The sequence below is a fragment of the Sinocyclocheilus anshuiensis genome, unplaced genomic scaffold (assembly GCF_001515605.1).
Source record: "Sinocyclocheilus anshuiensis isolate Anshui unplaced genomic scaffold, SAMN03320099.WGS_v1.1 scaffold2349, whole genome shotgun sequence".
NCBI lineage: Eukaryota > Metazoa > Chordata > Actinopteri > Cypriniformes > Cyprinidae > Sinocyclocheilus > Sinocyclocheilus anshuiensis.
Window position 1 is genome coordinate 115,297 of NW_015551145.1, and position 16,613 is coordinate 131,909.

Below are 16,613 nucleotides of genomic sequence, written 5' to 3' on the forward strand. Positions count from 1 at the left end.
TATATTTATATATATATATATATATATATATATATACCTTTTTCTCTTCAATGATTGACGTTAATATCATATTTATTCTTTCCATGTCAGAATCTAATTAACTATTTAATGTTTTGGTGATTATTTTGATGTGATTCTGATTTAAGTTGTTTTTTGTGAATGTAACAATTTGATTTCATTTTGTTGGATTGTAATTTTCATTTATTATGTTTGTATAGATCAATTTGTTGATGTTATTACTTTCCATGTTAGAGTCTAATTGTCATTTGGTTAATTATTGGATGATTTGGATCTCACCACTCAGTTCTGTACAATTATCTCCTTTACTTATACTACTCTCCATTTTGTGAAAATATACCTTGACAAAGGCTACTAGCCGAAACGTTGGTTAATAAATAGCCTATGCTTAAGTGAGTGTGCAGAAAAAAGGACATGGAGCACGTGGGGAACAAAACACAAGACACAGGACTGACAACGTGGTGATTTGTTCCCCTCTAATGAATGTATTGAAACATTATCTGAGATTGTTCTTTCTCTTATCTATTTTATCTTTCAGAATGACTTTTTCATTCAAAGACGTGGTGTGGCTATGGGTAGTGCGTTTGCACCTTCCTTTGCAAATCTATATATGGCCTCCTTTGAAGAAAAATATGTTTTACCCGAAAAATATGAGATACCTGGATGATTGTTTTTGCCTTTTTAAGGGAAATGTTGTACAATTGAATTATTTTTATCAATATTTAAATGACTGTTCTGATTTTTTTTTAACATTCACTAGGACTACGATCCTAATAAAATTAGTTTTTTGGATTTATGGATAATTTGGGACAATAACTGCTTATATACGGATCTTTATATGAAACCAACAGCTCGAAACACGTTTTTGAGAGCGGACTCTTACCATCCGTTACCCTTAAAGAAAAGCCTTCCCTACAGCCAAATGTGTCGACTAAAAATAATATGTAGTAGACAGGATGATTTTAATAAGAACCTTATTGACATAAAACAATCTTTTTATTGTAGAGGATATAAGGTTAATCAAATTCAAGTAGTGGAACAAAAAATTGAAGACAAGTCTCGTTCAGATTTATTAATGACAAAAGAAAAAAAAAGAAGAAAAGATTCTCTGTTATGTTTACTACCAAATACACTAAACGTTCAGAGCAAATTAAAAAGATAATTCACCAACATTGGCACATTTTGCAATCTGATGCAAGACTTGAATATCTCCATAATCCCCCTCTCACAGTGTTTAAACGTGGAAGAAATGTAAGAGATTATCTAGTGAGATCAGATTTGTCTCCTCCATCTATAACAACTCAAATGACATTGACACGTATTCCAGAAGGTAACTTTTGTTGTGGTTCGTGTAATCAATGTAACTATACGTATCGTTGCACATAGTTTAAACACCCACATACTGGTAAATCGATTCCCATTACAGGAATAATAAGTTGTAAAACCAAAGCGGTCATCTATCTCATAACCTGCCCTTCTGGTAAATCATATGTAGGAAAAACATGTAGAGAACTTAAAACGCGCATTGCTGAACACCGTAGTACTATAAGATGTAAAAATATGAATTATCCATTAGCAGTGCACTTTACTGATTTTAATCATCCTATCACTTCATTACATTATATAGGAATCGAGAAATTATCTTCACCGAGGAGAGGTGGTTTTGGATTTGGACCAAATACTACTTAAACGGGAGGCTTTTTGGATTCATAAATTGAAAACCTTGACTCCACATGGTTTAAATATTGATTTTGATTTAAGTTGTTTTTTTGTAACCTAATGTTTAATTATCTGATTTAAAATATTGTTTGCTTGGAATTTTTCATGTTGTTTGGGTGCTTTATCAATAAACCAATTGATTGACTTGTCAATGTTTATATATACCTTTTTCTCTTCAATGATTGACGTTAATATCATATTTATTCTTTCCATGTCAGAATCTAATTAACTATTTAATGTTTTGGTGATTATTTTGATGTGATTCTGATTTAAGTTGTTTTTTGTGAATGTAACAATTTGATTTCATTTTGTTGGATTGTAATTTTCATTTATTATGTTTGTATAGATCAATTTGTTGATGTTATTACTTTCCATGTTAGAGTCTAATTGTCATTTGGTTAATTATTGGATGATTTGGATCTCACCACTCAGTTCTGTACAATTATCTCCTTTACTTATACTACTCTCCATTTTGTGAAAATATACCTTGACAAAGGCTACTAGCCGAAACGTTGGTTAATAAATAGCCTATGCTTAAGTGAGTGTGCAGTTGTTCTCTTTCAATTAGAGATTACATTTCAATCAACTTGCACCTCTATAGGTGTGCGTTCGCTTTGCCTCACTTGCTCTGTTAAGGTTCATAGGTTCACCACGCGGTCATGTTATAATTATTAAATTATCTTGCAACCTCCCCATAGTATTTTAGTTTTTTTTCTGGGACAGAGGACATCTCTTACTTAGATATTCAACTGCAGCAAGCCCACTGATCTGCCACTTAACATCAAATTGAGCAAAACCCAACACAATGGTCTACAATATTAGCCTAATATCAGTTCACACATAGGCTTATCACCATATTAATTGTAGTGGGTTAATTAATATTCGGCAAGCTATGGTATTGAACCAGCCACCAAAAAAGCTACTGTTATAATTGCTAGCATAGCGGACTTTTTTGTCATGACTAATTTATTAATGATTCAGCATCATATGTTTTAAAAAGAAAAGAATCACTTCATCCAATGTTTAAAGTGAATAAAATAGCCTTGACATCCCACTTACTGGAGTTCCACAACTACTGAAGAGCTTTGTTCTCTCCCACCAGACTTGCTGTGAGTAGGTGAAGTAAAGGGGTGAAGCAGACAGTAGATCAAGGAAGGGAGGGGGGACTCAAAAAGTTTCTAAACTTAAAACAGATTTTTATTTATGTTTTTTTTTTTTGAGATGTTATCTTTTACTACTTGCACAACTATTTTAAGTATATGTCGTTATATTATTTACAATACACTGCATGGTTTTTGAATTATATTTTTAGGGGGATATATTATATTCAGGTGGGGGATAATGTTATTTTTCCAATCACATGTTGCTTTGTATTTTGTTCAGGCTTAAACAGGATAATATAACATTTAGGTGCAAATATGCAGAATAGTAAACCAATGCTTGAGGCTAAAATGGCAAAAATCTCCACAGCTACAGTGAATTTTCCAGGAGAACTGACATAACCTGGGATAAAAGTGATCCATACAGCACAAAATATTAGCATACTGAATGTGATGAATTTGGCTTCATTGAAGTTATCAGGCAGTGTGCGAGCCAGAAAAGCCAGTATGAAGCACAAAACAGCCAGTAGGCCAATATAAACCAGCACAGCCCAGAAACCTATAGTGGAACCCAGACTGCACTCGAGAATAATCTTTTCATGATAATATTTCATGTTTTTGTAAGGAAATGGAGGAGATATTGTTAGCCAAAGCACACAGATAAGAACCTGTATAAGTGTAAAGGCAAGAACACTGAGTCGTTGTTGTTCAGGCCCAAACCATTTCATGACATCACTTCCTGGAAGTGTTGCCTTGAATGCCATTAACACCACTATCGTTTTCCCCAGAACACAGGAGATACAGAGGACAAACGTGATCCCAAACGCTGTGTGACGCAACATACAGGACCACTCAGTTGGCCGACCAATGAATGTAAGTGAACAGAGAAAACACAGAGTCAATGAGAAGAGCAGCAGGAAGCTCAGTTCTGAGTTGTTGGCTTTTACTATGGGGGTGTCCCTTTTGCTGTAAAACAGGAAGGCTACCAGCGCAGTTAATCCTACTCCAAACAGCGAGAAAAAGACTAGCACTATACCCATAACTTCTGTGAATGACAGAAACTCTACAGCCTTTAACACACATTTATTTTTCTCAGCATTAGACCAGTATTCCTCTGGACACTGCTTGCAGTTATTTGAATCTGGAAAGGAAGTTGCGATCATTATAGGTAGAGATAAAAAAAAAAATTTTGAATTCAAACCATTTGTTAAGAAAGTGCAATGTAAGAGGGAAAACACAAAACAGAGCTGAGAATTACCTGTCTCATTACTGATTTCTCCTTCTGCACATGGAATACAGTCATAACAGCAGACAGGTCTTCCTTTCTGAGTAGCCTTTCTGGTGCCAGGAGGACAGCTCTCACTGCACACAGACCTTGGCTTCTACATGGAAAAAAGTTTGGGAACAGTAAGATTTTTAGAGAAGTCTCTCATGCTCATCAAGTCTGCATTTATTTAATCAAAAATACAGAACAAAATGTAATATTGTGAAATATTATTGCAATTTAAAATAACATTTTTCTATTTTAATATATTTTAAAATATAATTTATTTCTGTGATGCAAAGGTGAATTTTCATCAGCCATTACTCCAGTCTTCAGTGTCACATGATATTTCAGAAATCACTTTAATATGTTGATTTATTTTCAATGTTGGAAACAGTTTTGCTGCTTAATATTTTCTTTTTTGGAATTTGTGATATTTTTTCAGGATTCTTTGATATATAAGAAGTAAAAAAATAACTGCATTTATTTAAAATATTTTTTTGTACAAATAGACACTACTGTTCAAAAGTTTGGGGTCCGTTTTTTTTTTTCTCTCTCTCTCTCTCTCTCTCTTTTTTGAAAGAAATTATTACTTTTATTCTGCAAGGATGTGTTCAATTGTAATAGTAAAGCCTTATATTGTTAGAAAAAGTCTTTAAAAACATTAAAAACCTTACTGAATCTAAACTTTTAAATGGCAGTGTATATAAATGTAATAATTTTAAAGTGTTCATGCCCTGAATATACCTATCCACCACAAATTAATAAGCGAGAGAGAGAGTGGGGAAAAAAATGGATTGATTCAAAGTGTTGACTCACAGAAATGTTGACTCATCATGACACATTAGCTTCTTTCAAACCTAACTTGTGGTTTTACTGTGTTTTTGTGTGGTTGAACCAACTTTAATAATATAAATGCAGAGATTTAATTAAAGGCAAAGTTTGTTTTTTTAAATATTTACCAATATTTACCAATGTTATTTACCTGCAACTTTCCTCCAGCCCATATTATGTTTTCAGTGTTGAGTACAAAGCGCTGGTCAGGGGGCAATGAGGCATCATAGTATCCCACCGGCTTAAACTGGAATGATCCATCTGAGTTCTGCTGCCAGTTCACAATTTCATACTGGGCTACTGTGGCACCAGTGCTGTCAAACCACACACGATCTCCAAACTTTACAGTGAAATTTACTTTTTTCAGAGCCTCAACCACCTAATGAAAAAATACAGTTTTGCACATTATCTTTGAGCCATTTTATTACATTGTTCGCCATAAATATCGTTACCTTCCTTTTCTCCCTTTCTGTTCATCTGTGTTTTATCTTTACCTGCTGTGGTTGTATTGTCAGGCCTTTCTCACAACCTTCTTGTTCTTTGCACTTGAGCAGACTGTGTAGTGAATGAGCCACAGCATAAACTGCTTCATAGACGTTGGCTGAATATCTGTGTTCAGTCACATCTTCATTGTAATTTTTCAGCACAAGTAGATCCTCATATCTTCTGCAACTTAATGCATATTGAGAAGAAATCCCCTCAAGATATAAGCATGGGATGGCTGTTTCCCAGAATGCTTTTGTAACATAATCTGAAAACCCTTCAATATTGATTTTTCTCATTGCAAACCCCAGTGACCCTCCTAGCACACGAAAGCTGTTTGGAGTGATGTAATTCTCTGAAGTTATCCATGACTTAACTCCAATCATTTGCAGGCCTGTAATGTTCTGAATACTTAGCTGATCAATAAGTAAACCCATCTCAAGAAATGAAACAAATGCAACAACCACTTTTGCAGTGCTTTTTTTAATTGTATATACCACTTTCTGGAGTTTTTCTGTCTCTGTTCGGTAAAATTTTGCTGAGTACTCTACACAAATCCCCTCTTCCTGGGCTATTTTCAGAAATATTGCCATTCCATAGTTTCCATATTCATTGTCACTGTTCACAGCTCCCACCCAAGACCAGCCTAAGTCCTTGATTATGTATGCAAGTGCTCTGCTCTGGTGGTAATCACTAGACGTAGTCCTGAAGAATGAAGGGTAATCTTTTCTATTACCGAGGCATTCACATGAAGCTGAATGACTTATCTGAAAAAAAGGAGTCAGGAAACAGTGAAATAGTCATCACTCAATGTGTCAATCATTTGTGTTATTGCTCTTTACCACTGGAATCTTAAAAGGTCCTGTTGTTCTGGAGAGAATCACTGTGGCAGTAGACTCTGAATCTCCTATAATTGCATGCAAAGGAGACTGTCCAATACATCTGTCTCCTGCTCCAAACTCCTGACCATTCATCAGTCCCATAATTGCACTCATGGTAGACAGTCTTGAACCACAGGTATCATAGATTTGATAACCAATAGAAACATTTGGGAGCAAACTTTCACTATTGTTAATCTCCTCAATGGCAAAGATCATGATCTGCGCTAGACGAAAATCTCTCAGATTCATACTGTGAAATGAAACATTAAATCAGTAGGCTAAATATCAACTATATTACAATCAATCAATCAATCAATAATGCACAGAATGCAGAGAAGGGAATGATATTAATTGCATTCAGATTTTTTTTAAAAGCCCATATTAAATATTTGCTGTTATAAAGTGAATTTATATATAATACATTTTATTATTTTTAAATACATTTTCTGCTCTAATATATCAATGTATAAATGTAACAAACCTGGAGCATGAGAGAGGCTGAGGTTTTTGTGTAAACTCAAATGAAGGTAATGTCTCTGTGCTGTGGACTGGAAAAAGTGCTCCAATGTTTATGTCTCCATTCTTGGAAATCAGCGGGTATTTAGGATCTCCCATCATTCGGCATAGAGTGTTTCCTGCCTTTGTATGAAGCTGATGTAACAGCAAGAGTGTGTAAAGAAAGAGAAGCATCTCAAAGGTTGAGCTCCACTGCGACTCCCAAATGCAAATGACATTTGCTCTTTTATTGACAAAATTAACATGGATGAATGATTGAGAGCATAACCAATTGCCTCAAAGAGCAGGTCAAGTAGGAGTGGAGTAGAGTCAGACTACTTTGATGGTCTAAACTGCGATAAAATTACGTAGCAAAACTCTGAATATTGAAATTTTGAAGTTTTGAAAGTTTTATTGGAGCAAAAGGTTAAGATTTACACAGATAAACACAGACAGCATTGTGTGCTCTTTGTATATGGACAGTATTTTTTTTAATTATTATTATTTTTTTTTTGTCAAAATTAAGATCATGGGTTACTTTTTATCGCCTTTTTAAAAAAAACACCATTTAAAAAATAAATAAATAATAATAAAAAAAAACTGAAAAAGTCACCTAACACCTTAAGAGCATCTTTTTATCAATGTACTATATTTTTTAAATGTAATATACAAATTTACTATATTTTAAATCAGTAATATTTATTTTGAGAAGATTTGTGGTACTAAATAATATTTGTGCAATTATTATGATCCATTAATGACCATTTAAAATAATGCTATTGTCTAATATATGTTTATTATTTATATTACAATTAGTGTAGTGTTTAAGGTTAAAATAGAAACATGTTTTTAAAGGGGTCCTATTATGCTTTTTCACTTTTTTAATTTTTTCAAAATTTCGACATGTCTAGAACAATTCTTACAAGTACAACACGACGTAGCTGGACGCCGCAGACAGACGCCGAACGGCGCCGCCGGTGTGCCTACACTCATAGAAAATAATGTATTTGAATTTTAAAGATGTGGCGCGACGCGACGCTGCGCTTCTCGTCCGGTGCGCGACCGCCTGAAACACTGTTTTTTTCACCTCCGTGTCTTTGTTTGGGCTTCCGAAAGCGGATGATGTCAGGAAACAGTGGTTGCAGTTTATTTTTTAACTCTGTCCCTGAGCATTATAACCCCAAGTTGCTATTGTGTGCTGCGCATTTTACTGAGGACAGCTTCCACAACATGAGGGAGTACAGTGCCTGCCGGATTCGCCAAAAAGCTTTTGTTGAAAGACGGAGCAAGGGGCGTGGCAGTACTGAAACACCGTCTAAGCTGCTTGCCAATCACAACGCACTGGGACAGCTAACCAATCACAACACATTTTGTTTTTCGGAAGGTGGACCTTCATCAAAGCCGGAACTAATCGAGCCGTTTGTGCCAGGATGGGGAGAAAGGTATTTTAATAATGTAAATTATGTGAAAAAGAATGCGTTTTTCGAACCACCAAGCATGAGAGCATGTTCTAGTACACCCCAAGATGGGGTCCTATTATGCCGTTTTACAAAGTATTGATTTGGTTTGGTTTGGTATTGTTCCAAAAACATATTATTTTTCATTATTGCAGCGCCTCTCTTCCCAGTCTGTCACAAATGCCCTGTTAGTTCCTATTTTCTCCTTCTGAAAAACAAAATGTGCTCTGAGTGGTTAGCTAGCCCAGTGTGTTGTGCCCCTTACCCCTTACCAAATTTCATCTACTCAGCTGTAAATATTAGCAGTGGTGTCAATTTTTTTCCTGATTTAGGCCCTGAGAATGTTTATGATCAAGAGGATCATGCTACGTGTTACAGGACATCTCTTCGACAAGCTCTTCTACACAATATTCGGAATAAGCGTGTTGTAGTCCAAAAAATCAATTTGTCAGGGTTCTTGAAATGTCTTTTCTGTTAAAAGTAGGTATGTAATGATGCACCCAGAGCCGATTAAAATCGCTAAAAATATGTGACGATTCAAGTCAGTTCAGATTTTAAACAAATTGCGATACAGTTGGGGTTTATATGAATGTATCTCTGAGGGGAACTGACTGTCTTCAGAAAATGTCTCCGGTTACTGTCATAACCTTGGTTCCCTGAGACTGGGAACGAGACATTGTGAGAATCGCATGTGGGAACTCCTCCCCTACTCCAATTTCCTGAAGTCTTATAAGATAACGCCAGTTCAATAAACTGGCTAAATGACAATCATCTATTCAAATTGCATGCAAATACTGACAGGCTTGGTGGGCAGTATAAATGTGGAAAGAGCAGCAATTGCATGAGAATCTGAGACTGATTGCTGCATTACTGATCAAGCAGCGAGCACAGCAATTTTCGCAATGTTTCATTCCTGATCTCAGGGAACTGAGGTTATGACAGTAACCAGAGACATTCCCTATTAAGCGTTCACTCAAAATTGTGAGAATTGCATGTGGAAATTATATTCAATCCCGCCGTGAGAGCAGCGAAGTTCAGGCCAGCAAGCTAATACTACACCAAGCATGAGGTAGAATAACAGAATAACAGACATTCCCAACCAATAGCAACGGCCACTAGAAAAGCTCGTAGCTGATAGGCACAGCTAGACTAATGAGCATCTTTTATCTGGTCCTGCAGATTTGCTTTATACAACATTAGGAAGATCAGGCCCTTTCTTTCAGAACATGCAACACAACTCCTTGTTCAAGCTCTTGTTCTATCCAGGCTGGACTATTGCAATGCTCTCTTGGCAGGTCTTCCAGCCACTTCTATCAAACCTCTACAATTAATCCAAAACACAGGAGAAGAAAGTTCAACACTATTCAGCAATAACACAAATCATTTTTGCTTAGTACGGTTGAACTGGATCATTGAAGGTCAGTAGCAAAGACATTGGTTAATAAAATAGGATTAAATACATAAATTATATTTGTCTTATTTAACATATTTAAGTATTGCAGGTTTGTATAATATTCTGAGTTTGCATTTGCCTGTTTTTATTAATTTTGAGGAATACTGAATCTGTTTTTGTGCAGGTGAGATGAGTAAACACATGTTCATACCTGTGCGTGATGAGTGGCACACCTGGAGCTCATTCCCGCTGGCCATAAAAGCCAAGAGAAGAGGCACCAGAGGGAAGTTGAAACGGAGCTCCAGGCGACATTAATGCTTGTTTCTCCTTATTCACAGACTCCGACAGCACCCCAGGAGAGGGCACTTCACCCCACGAGCACCGAGTGGAGACTGGCACCGAGCATCATTCCTCTGAGCACGTGTGATCAGTGTGTGGGCAATAAATCACCCTCCGGGGCACTTTCTATCAGTACCGAGTCTGTGTTCTCATTCACCCCGCGACAATATATATATATATATATGTGTGTGTATTCTCGGGCCGCCAGCAGCAGTTTACCGAGCGACTGGCCGCACGACAGGAGTATACTGACCGGGGTCGTGGAACAACTGCAGGCCAGCGTGGCGGAGCGCATGTCCCTCCCGGAATCACCCGTCAAGGCTCACCAATACCTCATCAGGTTAACCGAGCACGACAACATCGAGGCTTACCTCCATACTTTTGAGGTTATCGCGGCCCGGGAGGGGTGGGTACCAGAAGAGTGGGCTCGCATCATCACCCCCTTCCTCACCGGAGAACCTCAGCGGGCCTATTATGCCCTGCAGGCACCCCGGAATGAAAAATATGACGAGCTAAAAACTGAAATTCTAGCCCGGGTGGGTCTGTCTCCCATGTGGGCAGCGCAGCAATTCTACCAATGGACCTATGATGAACGGCAGAAGGTGAGAGCTCAAGCTGCGCAACTTGCCCGATTGGCTCACCTATGGCTTCTCTCCGGTTCCCCTACCGCTGACCAGGTAGCGGAGAAGGTCCTCGTCGATCGGCTGTTACGGGCGCTGCCCCGTCCGCTGAGGCGCCCGGTCAGTATGCAGAATCCACAGGACATCCACAGTCTTGTTGAAGTGGTCGAGTTGGCGGAGGCGACGAACGCCCGCGAGGCAGGGGAGAGAGCGGGCCTGGCGCCCCGCAGGGTGATGGAGCGGCGTCCGCTCGAAGGTGCACCGCGAAGAGAGAGCTGTTCCTGCTGGCCAGCCGAGTCGGGATCCCAAAGGAAATCCTGACTGACCAGGGTACCCCCTTCATGTCCCGGGTCATGGCGGACCTCTGTCGCCTCCTCAAGGTACAACATCTGAGGACGTCGGTCTACCACCCGCAGACGGATGGCTTGGTGGAAAGTTTTAACCAGACGCTCAAACGGATGCTAAAGTGGGTGGTGGCCGAAGATGGGTGCGACTGGGACCTTATGATCCTGTACGTGCTCTTTGGAGTCTGGGAAGTACCACAGGCCTCCACAGGCTTCACCCCCTTTGAACTGCTGTTTGGGTATAAAGTGGGACCATGTGATCACTACATTTTAGGAAAGTCATTGTCTGATGTGGGAAGAAAAATAAAAAAAATCTCAACCCAGTCAAAAGTGTTTTTATTTTATATTTATTTTTTCATATTATTATCATTATTATTAATTTTGCTGAAGTTATAATACAGTCAAAACAATTTTGCTTGTATTTAATATGGCGTCTATATATGATGAATGTTCAAATAAATTAATGGCATATGTATGAGCTAAATGCTTAACCTATTAATTACTGTGAAACTGCTTTAAAACAATCTGCATTACGTATATAAAGTGATATATAAATAAAGATAGTAAGCTTTAAAATTATACACAAGATGCAAGGCTATTTTGTTTACTGTAAGAAATGCAGAAAGATAAATAAATTCAAGCCATTAAAATGTAACTTCCATTTGTTGTTAATTGCACAAAGTCAATATCATTTTTTTTTTATTAGAAAATACATAATACAGGTCCAGAATATGGCTGTGATGGAGATGGTCACTGAGAGTTCATTGTGTCTAGTGCTGACCCGGCCTACACTGCAGAGCCTGCCACAGCCTGTGGGAGAAATGCATTTGATACAGCCAGCTATGTAGGCCATTAATCAGTTATATGATCTGGTTTCAAAGAGCTTTAGATGAAGATTTCCCCATCATTTGTTTCTTTGTGTTTTTCTCTGGTTTTAGCAAAATTATGTAACATTTTGGAGCAAATATGCAAAACAGTAAACCAATGCTTGACGCTAAAATAGCAAATATGTGAACGGCTACAGTAAATTTTCCAGGAGAACTGACATAAGCTGGAATAAATGTGAGCCAGACAGCACAGAATATGAGCATACTGAATGTGATGAATTTGGCTTCATTGAAGTTATCAGGCAGCTTACGAGCAAAAAAGGCTAAAACAAAACACAAGATTGATAGCATGCCAGTATAACCCAGAACAGCCCAGAAACCAAGAGTTGAACCTACGTTACATTCTAGAATGATCTTTTCTCTATAATAGCTGATGAATTTGGCTTCATTGAAGTTATCAGGCAGCTTACGAGCAAAAAAGGCTAAAACAAAACACAAGATTGATAGCATGCCAGTATAACCCAGAACAGCCCAGAAACCAAGAGTTGAACCTACGTTACATTCTAGAATGATCTTTTCTCTATAATAGCTTAAATTCATATATGGGAAAGGAGGTGATGTTGTTAACCAAAGCACACAGGCAATCGCCTGTATTAATGTTAAGGAAACAACACTGAGTTGTTGTTGTGCAGGCCCAAACCATTTCATGACATTACTTCCTGGAAGTGTAGACCTGAAGGCCATTAAGACCACTATTGTTTTCCCTAGAACACAGGCGATACAGAGGACAAAAGTGATCCCAAATGCTGTGTGACGCAACATACAGGACCACTCAGTGGGCCGACCAATGAAAGTAAGTGAACATGACCAGTACTCGAAATCACAAGGAAAGCAGTCACTAGAATCTGTGAAGGAATTTCAAGAAAATATTGTTTAAATGTAAAATGCATCATGAAGTTACATGACCAATGGACAGTATTACACTCCACTTTATCATACATTCATGAAAGTTAACTAGCATGTGCTAATTTACCTGTGCCATTACTGATTTCTCCTTCTGCACACGGAATACAGTCATAACAGCAGACAGGTCGGCCTTTTTGCACAGCCTTCCTAGTGCCAGGGCGGCAGCTCTCACTGCACACGGACACAGGCAACTATAGCAAAATGTTTTTTTTTTTGTCATTAAGTTACCCAAACAATTATTTGAATTGTTAAATCAATTGCTTCATGAAATAATTATAGTATTTATGTACCTGTCCACTCTTCCCTGCCCATAGCATCTGTTCCTGATTGAACTGAAGACGTTGCTCTGAAGGCAGTGAGCTGTCATAAAAGCCCACATGCTTAAACTGCAGACTTCCATCCTCAGCAGGCTGCCAGTTCACCAGGTCATATCTCGCCACTGGATCACCACTTACATCAAAGACGATATTTTCACCTGTTTTCATAGTGAAGCTCACATCTCTCATATACTGTGATACCTAAAAGGAAAGGTCAGAAACATAATTCATTTCAGTTAGTTATTCTGCTTTTTTCTACTTTTAATGTTCTTACCTTTTTTGGTGTGAGCAGCTCTCCTTTGCTGCTGTTGGTGGAGGATTTAAAGTCTTTTAAAACTTCATGCAGTGTGTGTGCAACAGCATACACTGCAGTGTACACTTTATGTTCTATCCGTAGCTCTGAAACATCAGTATATTCATTTTGCAGCTCTGAAAGTCTCTCTGAGCCAGTACAGCCACTGGTACTGAAAGAGCACTGAAAAGCTGTTTCCCAGAATTCTTTTAAAAGTTAATTTTTTAGTTCTTGATCAGGGTGCACATTCACAAGGAACTCTCGCAGACCCACAAGTTTGGCGTTCACTACAGCAAAGCCTACAGCTCCAAAGAGGAAACTATATTCTTTTGTTTCTGCAAGATTTCGAGATGTTATCCATGATTCACTGCCAACCCACTGTATCCCTGTGATGTTGTGTTCTGCAGTCACGTTCAGAAGGGGGACAAAATCTCCTAAAGAGATAAAAGCCACCACCACCCTGGCTGTGCCCTTTTTTATCACTTCCAGTGTCTTCAGAAACTGTTCTTGTGGATCAGTTCTTAATACGGCCTCTGAGTATTCAATACAGATCCCTTCTTGTTTTGCAGCCTCTTCAAATGCTGCTATCCCATTATTACCGTAGTCACTGTGACTCCTGACTGTCCCAACCCAGGTCCAGCCAAAATACTTGACAAGCTGAGCAAGCGCTCTGCTTTGGTAATAATCACTGGGTATTGTTCTAAAGAAGGATGGATATCTTTTTCTGTTACTCAGGCATGCACATGTGGCAAAGTGACTGATCTGCAAGATAAAGTAGCAGAGTACATTAGCCATGCACTATATATGCTAATGCACTATAAAATCATCACTATGCAGTTAACATAATTGTCATGATGACACTGGTAGAATCTAATCAATTTGAAACATTGATTTCTATATTTACACTTATTTTCATTTGGTAACATTTGATTTGATGCATATGTTTTTGGTGCATGTTACAGAAGTTCATCATATTTATCTGCTACTTGTCTTGCTTAATTAGTATAAGTAAGAGTTCTTACAACAGGTATGTTGAATGGCCCAACCACAGTAGCCAAAGCTGTGGTAGGAGAGGACGATGACTCTCCAACAATGGCCTGAACAGTTGGTGATCTAGAGCAGAGTATATCACTCAAAATCTCTTCATAGCCATTCATCAAAGCCATACCTGATTGGATAGCCAGATCTATAGAGTTACAGGCATCATATATTTTATAGCCCAAAGAACCACCAGGCAACAGCTGAGTGCTGTTATTTATCTCCTCAATGGCAAAAATAAATGTCTGAGCAAATTTAAATTCACGCAAGTTTAACCTGTGAAATTAAATCATCAGTCATGTGTAAAACTGCAAAATCATAAGTAATGTTTTTTTTTTTCCAGTTAATCATTAATATCATCATACAGACCTGACACATGTTGTTGGCTTTGGTTTGGAAGTGAAAGGATGCATCTTTAGCAGAGCATTTCTGTGAATTGAGAAAATCGCTCCAATGTTGATGTCTCTTTCTGAAGAAAGTACAGGAAAGGCAGGTTGACCAAGCAGACTGCAGACTTGTGTAGAAGCTGGCACAAAGACACTATGCACCACCACCAGCAGTAGCAGCAGTGACACAGTTCTCTTTGCCATGCCAGTAGTATGTATGTAGGGCAGGTACCTCTGAGACCTGGAACAGTGCTGCATTTTATCGTATCTTAAACTGTCCTGTGGGATTGGCATATTGAACCATTTACATATTTCATTATGGAGGAAACGGCATTCTGGGGAAAATTACAGTCTTGCTTACATGTCTCTTTGTAAAAGATATAATTTTGCACCATCTTAAAACAAGTTCTGAAAAGGCAAATTAAAGCTAAACAACAAAAGAATGTTTCATACATTTTTTGAAAGGGGTCATGAAATTGAAAAAATAAAAAATAAAAAATTACAATTACAAATTTGACCAAAAATGGGGTTTCACGAAATAACCTTTCTGTGCTACAAAGAACCTTTTGTGCAATGGAAAGGTTCTTTGGATATTAAAGGTTCTTCATGGAACCATACACCCTGCCAAAAAACTGTTTAAGAACCTTTATTTTTAAGAGTGTACTGGAAGAACCATCCATTTTATTGATACTTCAGTGACTGCCTCAAAATGCAGTAAAAAAGATAATCTCCAATACAATCTCTGAATATTTCAATAGCAATGGTGAGCTGAGGAGAACTAGCAACTGGCTAGACTCTAGGGCCAAAATATTGACAAGGAAGCTATCACCATTAATGCATTCATCATCACACTAACTAGTCTTCTACCACGCTGCAATCCATCACGTTCCCTAAGGTCGCAAAACTCTGGACTTTTGGTAGTACCTAGGATAGCAAAGTCCACTAAAGGAGGTAGAGCTTTTTCGCATTTGGTTCCAAAATCTGGAATAGCCTTCCTGATCATGTTCGGGGTTCAGACACACTCTCTCTTTTTAAATCTAGATTAAAGACACATCTCTTTGGCCAAGCATTCAAATAATGCATAACATAATCTAGTACTGCAGTTATATCTGATCAAATGCACATTATTATTCTTTAGACTTAATTTGCTGTAAAGTTGCTTTGCAACGATTTGTATCATGAAAAGCGCTATACAAATAAACTTGAATTGAATTGAATTGAATTGACTGTACCTCCTCAGCCCCCATATACTACTGACATCCAGCTATGGAGTTTTATCCTCTGTAGAGGACATTATTTTTTAGCGATTTCTCTGAGGCCTTGTCACAGTTGTCTGAATGTCCTGTAAAGAGCCCATTCAGGGCTTTTCAGAGATACCAAATGTTTGAATGTTTCACCATGACCACTCCCTCTCCTTGGTCTTCCCAGATAGCACACATACGTCGCGGGGACGTCTGTGCGATGTGTGCGTTTGCGTCTGGGAGACGTATTTTTTAGGGCGTTTGCTCACCTGGAATACATCGCATAGATGTCCTTTTCCGACGTTCAAGCGACATCCGGTGGACGTATTACAGACGTTAAATATTAGAATGTTACGTCTATTAGATGTCTGATTTACATAGCATAGACGTCGTTCTTAATTATACGTTTTAGACGTTCCTTCATATTTACCGCTATTGATAACAGCTGCAGTTACACTGATTATACATGCGTCTACACATATATGATAAGTATGATAACTAAACCAGAGTATTTTTCACTCAGAATGAAAGAACACAACATGCTGTTGAATGATTTGTATCATTTTATTAACAGTGAATGAAAATAAGCAGTCATTTAT

At 38.0% G+C, this 16,613-nt stretch overlaps 1 protein-coding gene and 1 pseudogene across 1 annotated transcript; both read right to left on the bottom strand.

The window, feature by feature from the left end:
- Positions 1–3,064: 3,064 nt before the first annotated feature.
- On the bottom strand, positions 3,065–6,998 carry LOC107663261 (extracellular calcium-sensing receptor-like). Its single transcript, XM_016453444.1, has 6 exons — positions 6,781–6,998; positions 6,261–6,549; positions 5,430–6,185; positions 5,087–5,314; positions 4,096–4,219; positions 3,065–3,978 (listed from the first exon to the last, which is right to left on the bottom strand). Exons 1-6 carry the CDS (start codon positions 6,987–6,989, stop codon positions 3,065–3,067), a joined length of 2,520 nt encoding a protein of 839 aa, XP_016308930.1. The 5' UTR covers positions 6,990–6,998.
- A 4,824-nt stretch (positions 6,999–11,822) lies between these two features.
- On the bottom strand, positions 11,823–14,977 carry LOC107663263 (extracellular calcium-sensing receptor-like; annotated as a pseudogene).
- Between the last annotated feature and the right edge of the window lie 1,636 nt (positions 14,978–16,613).

Excerpts from the sequence above, each read along its gene's own strand:
- LOC107663261 (XM_016453444.1), bottom strand. The coding sequence starts at position 6,989 with ATGCTTCTCTTTCTTTACACACTCTTGCTGTTACATCAGCTTCATACA. Across the intron at positions 6,186-6,260 it reads GACCTTTTAAGATTCCAGTG|ATAAGTCATTCAGCTTCATG; the intron begins GTAAAGAGCAAT and ends CCTTTTTTTCAG. Across the intron at positions 3,979-4,095 it reads AGAAATCAGTAATGAGACAG|ATTCAAATAACTGCAAGCAG; the intron begins GTAATTCTCAGC and ends CTTCCTTTCCAG.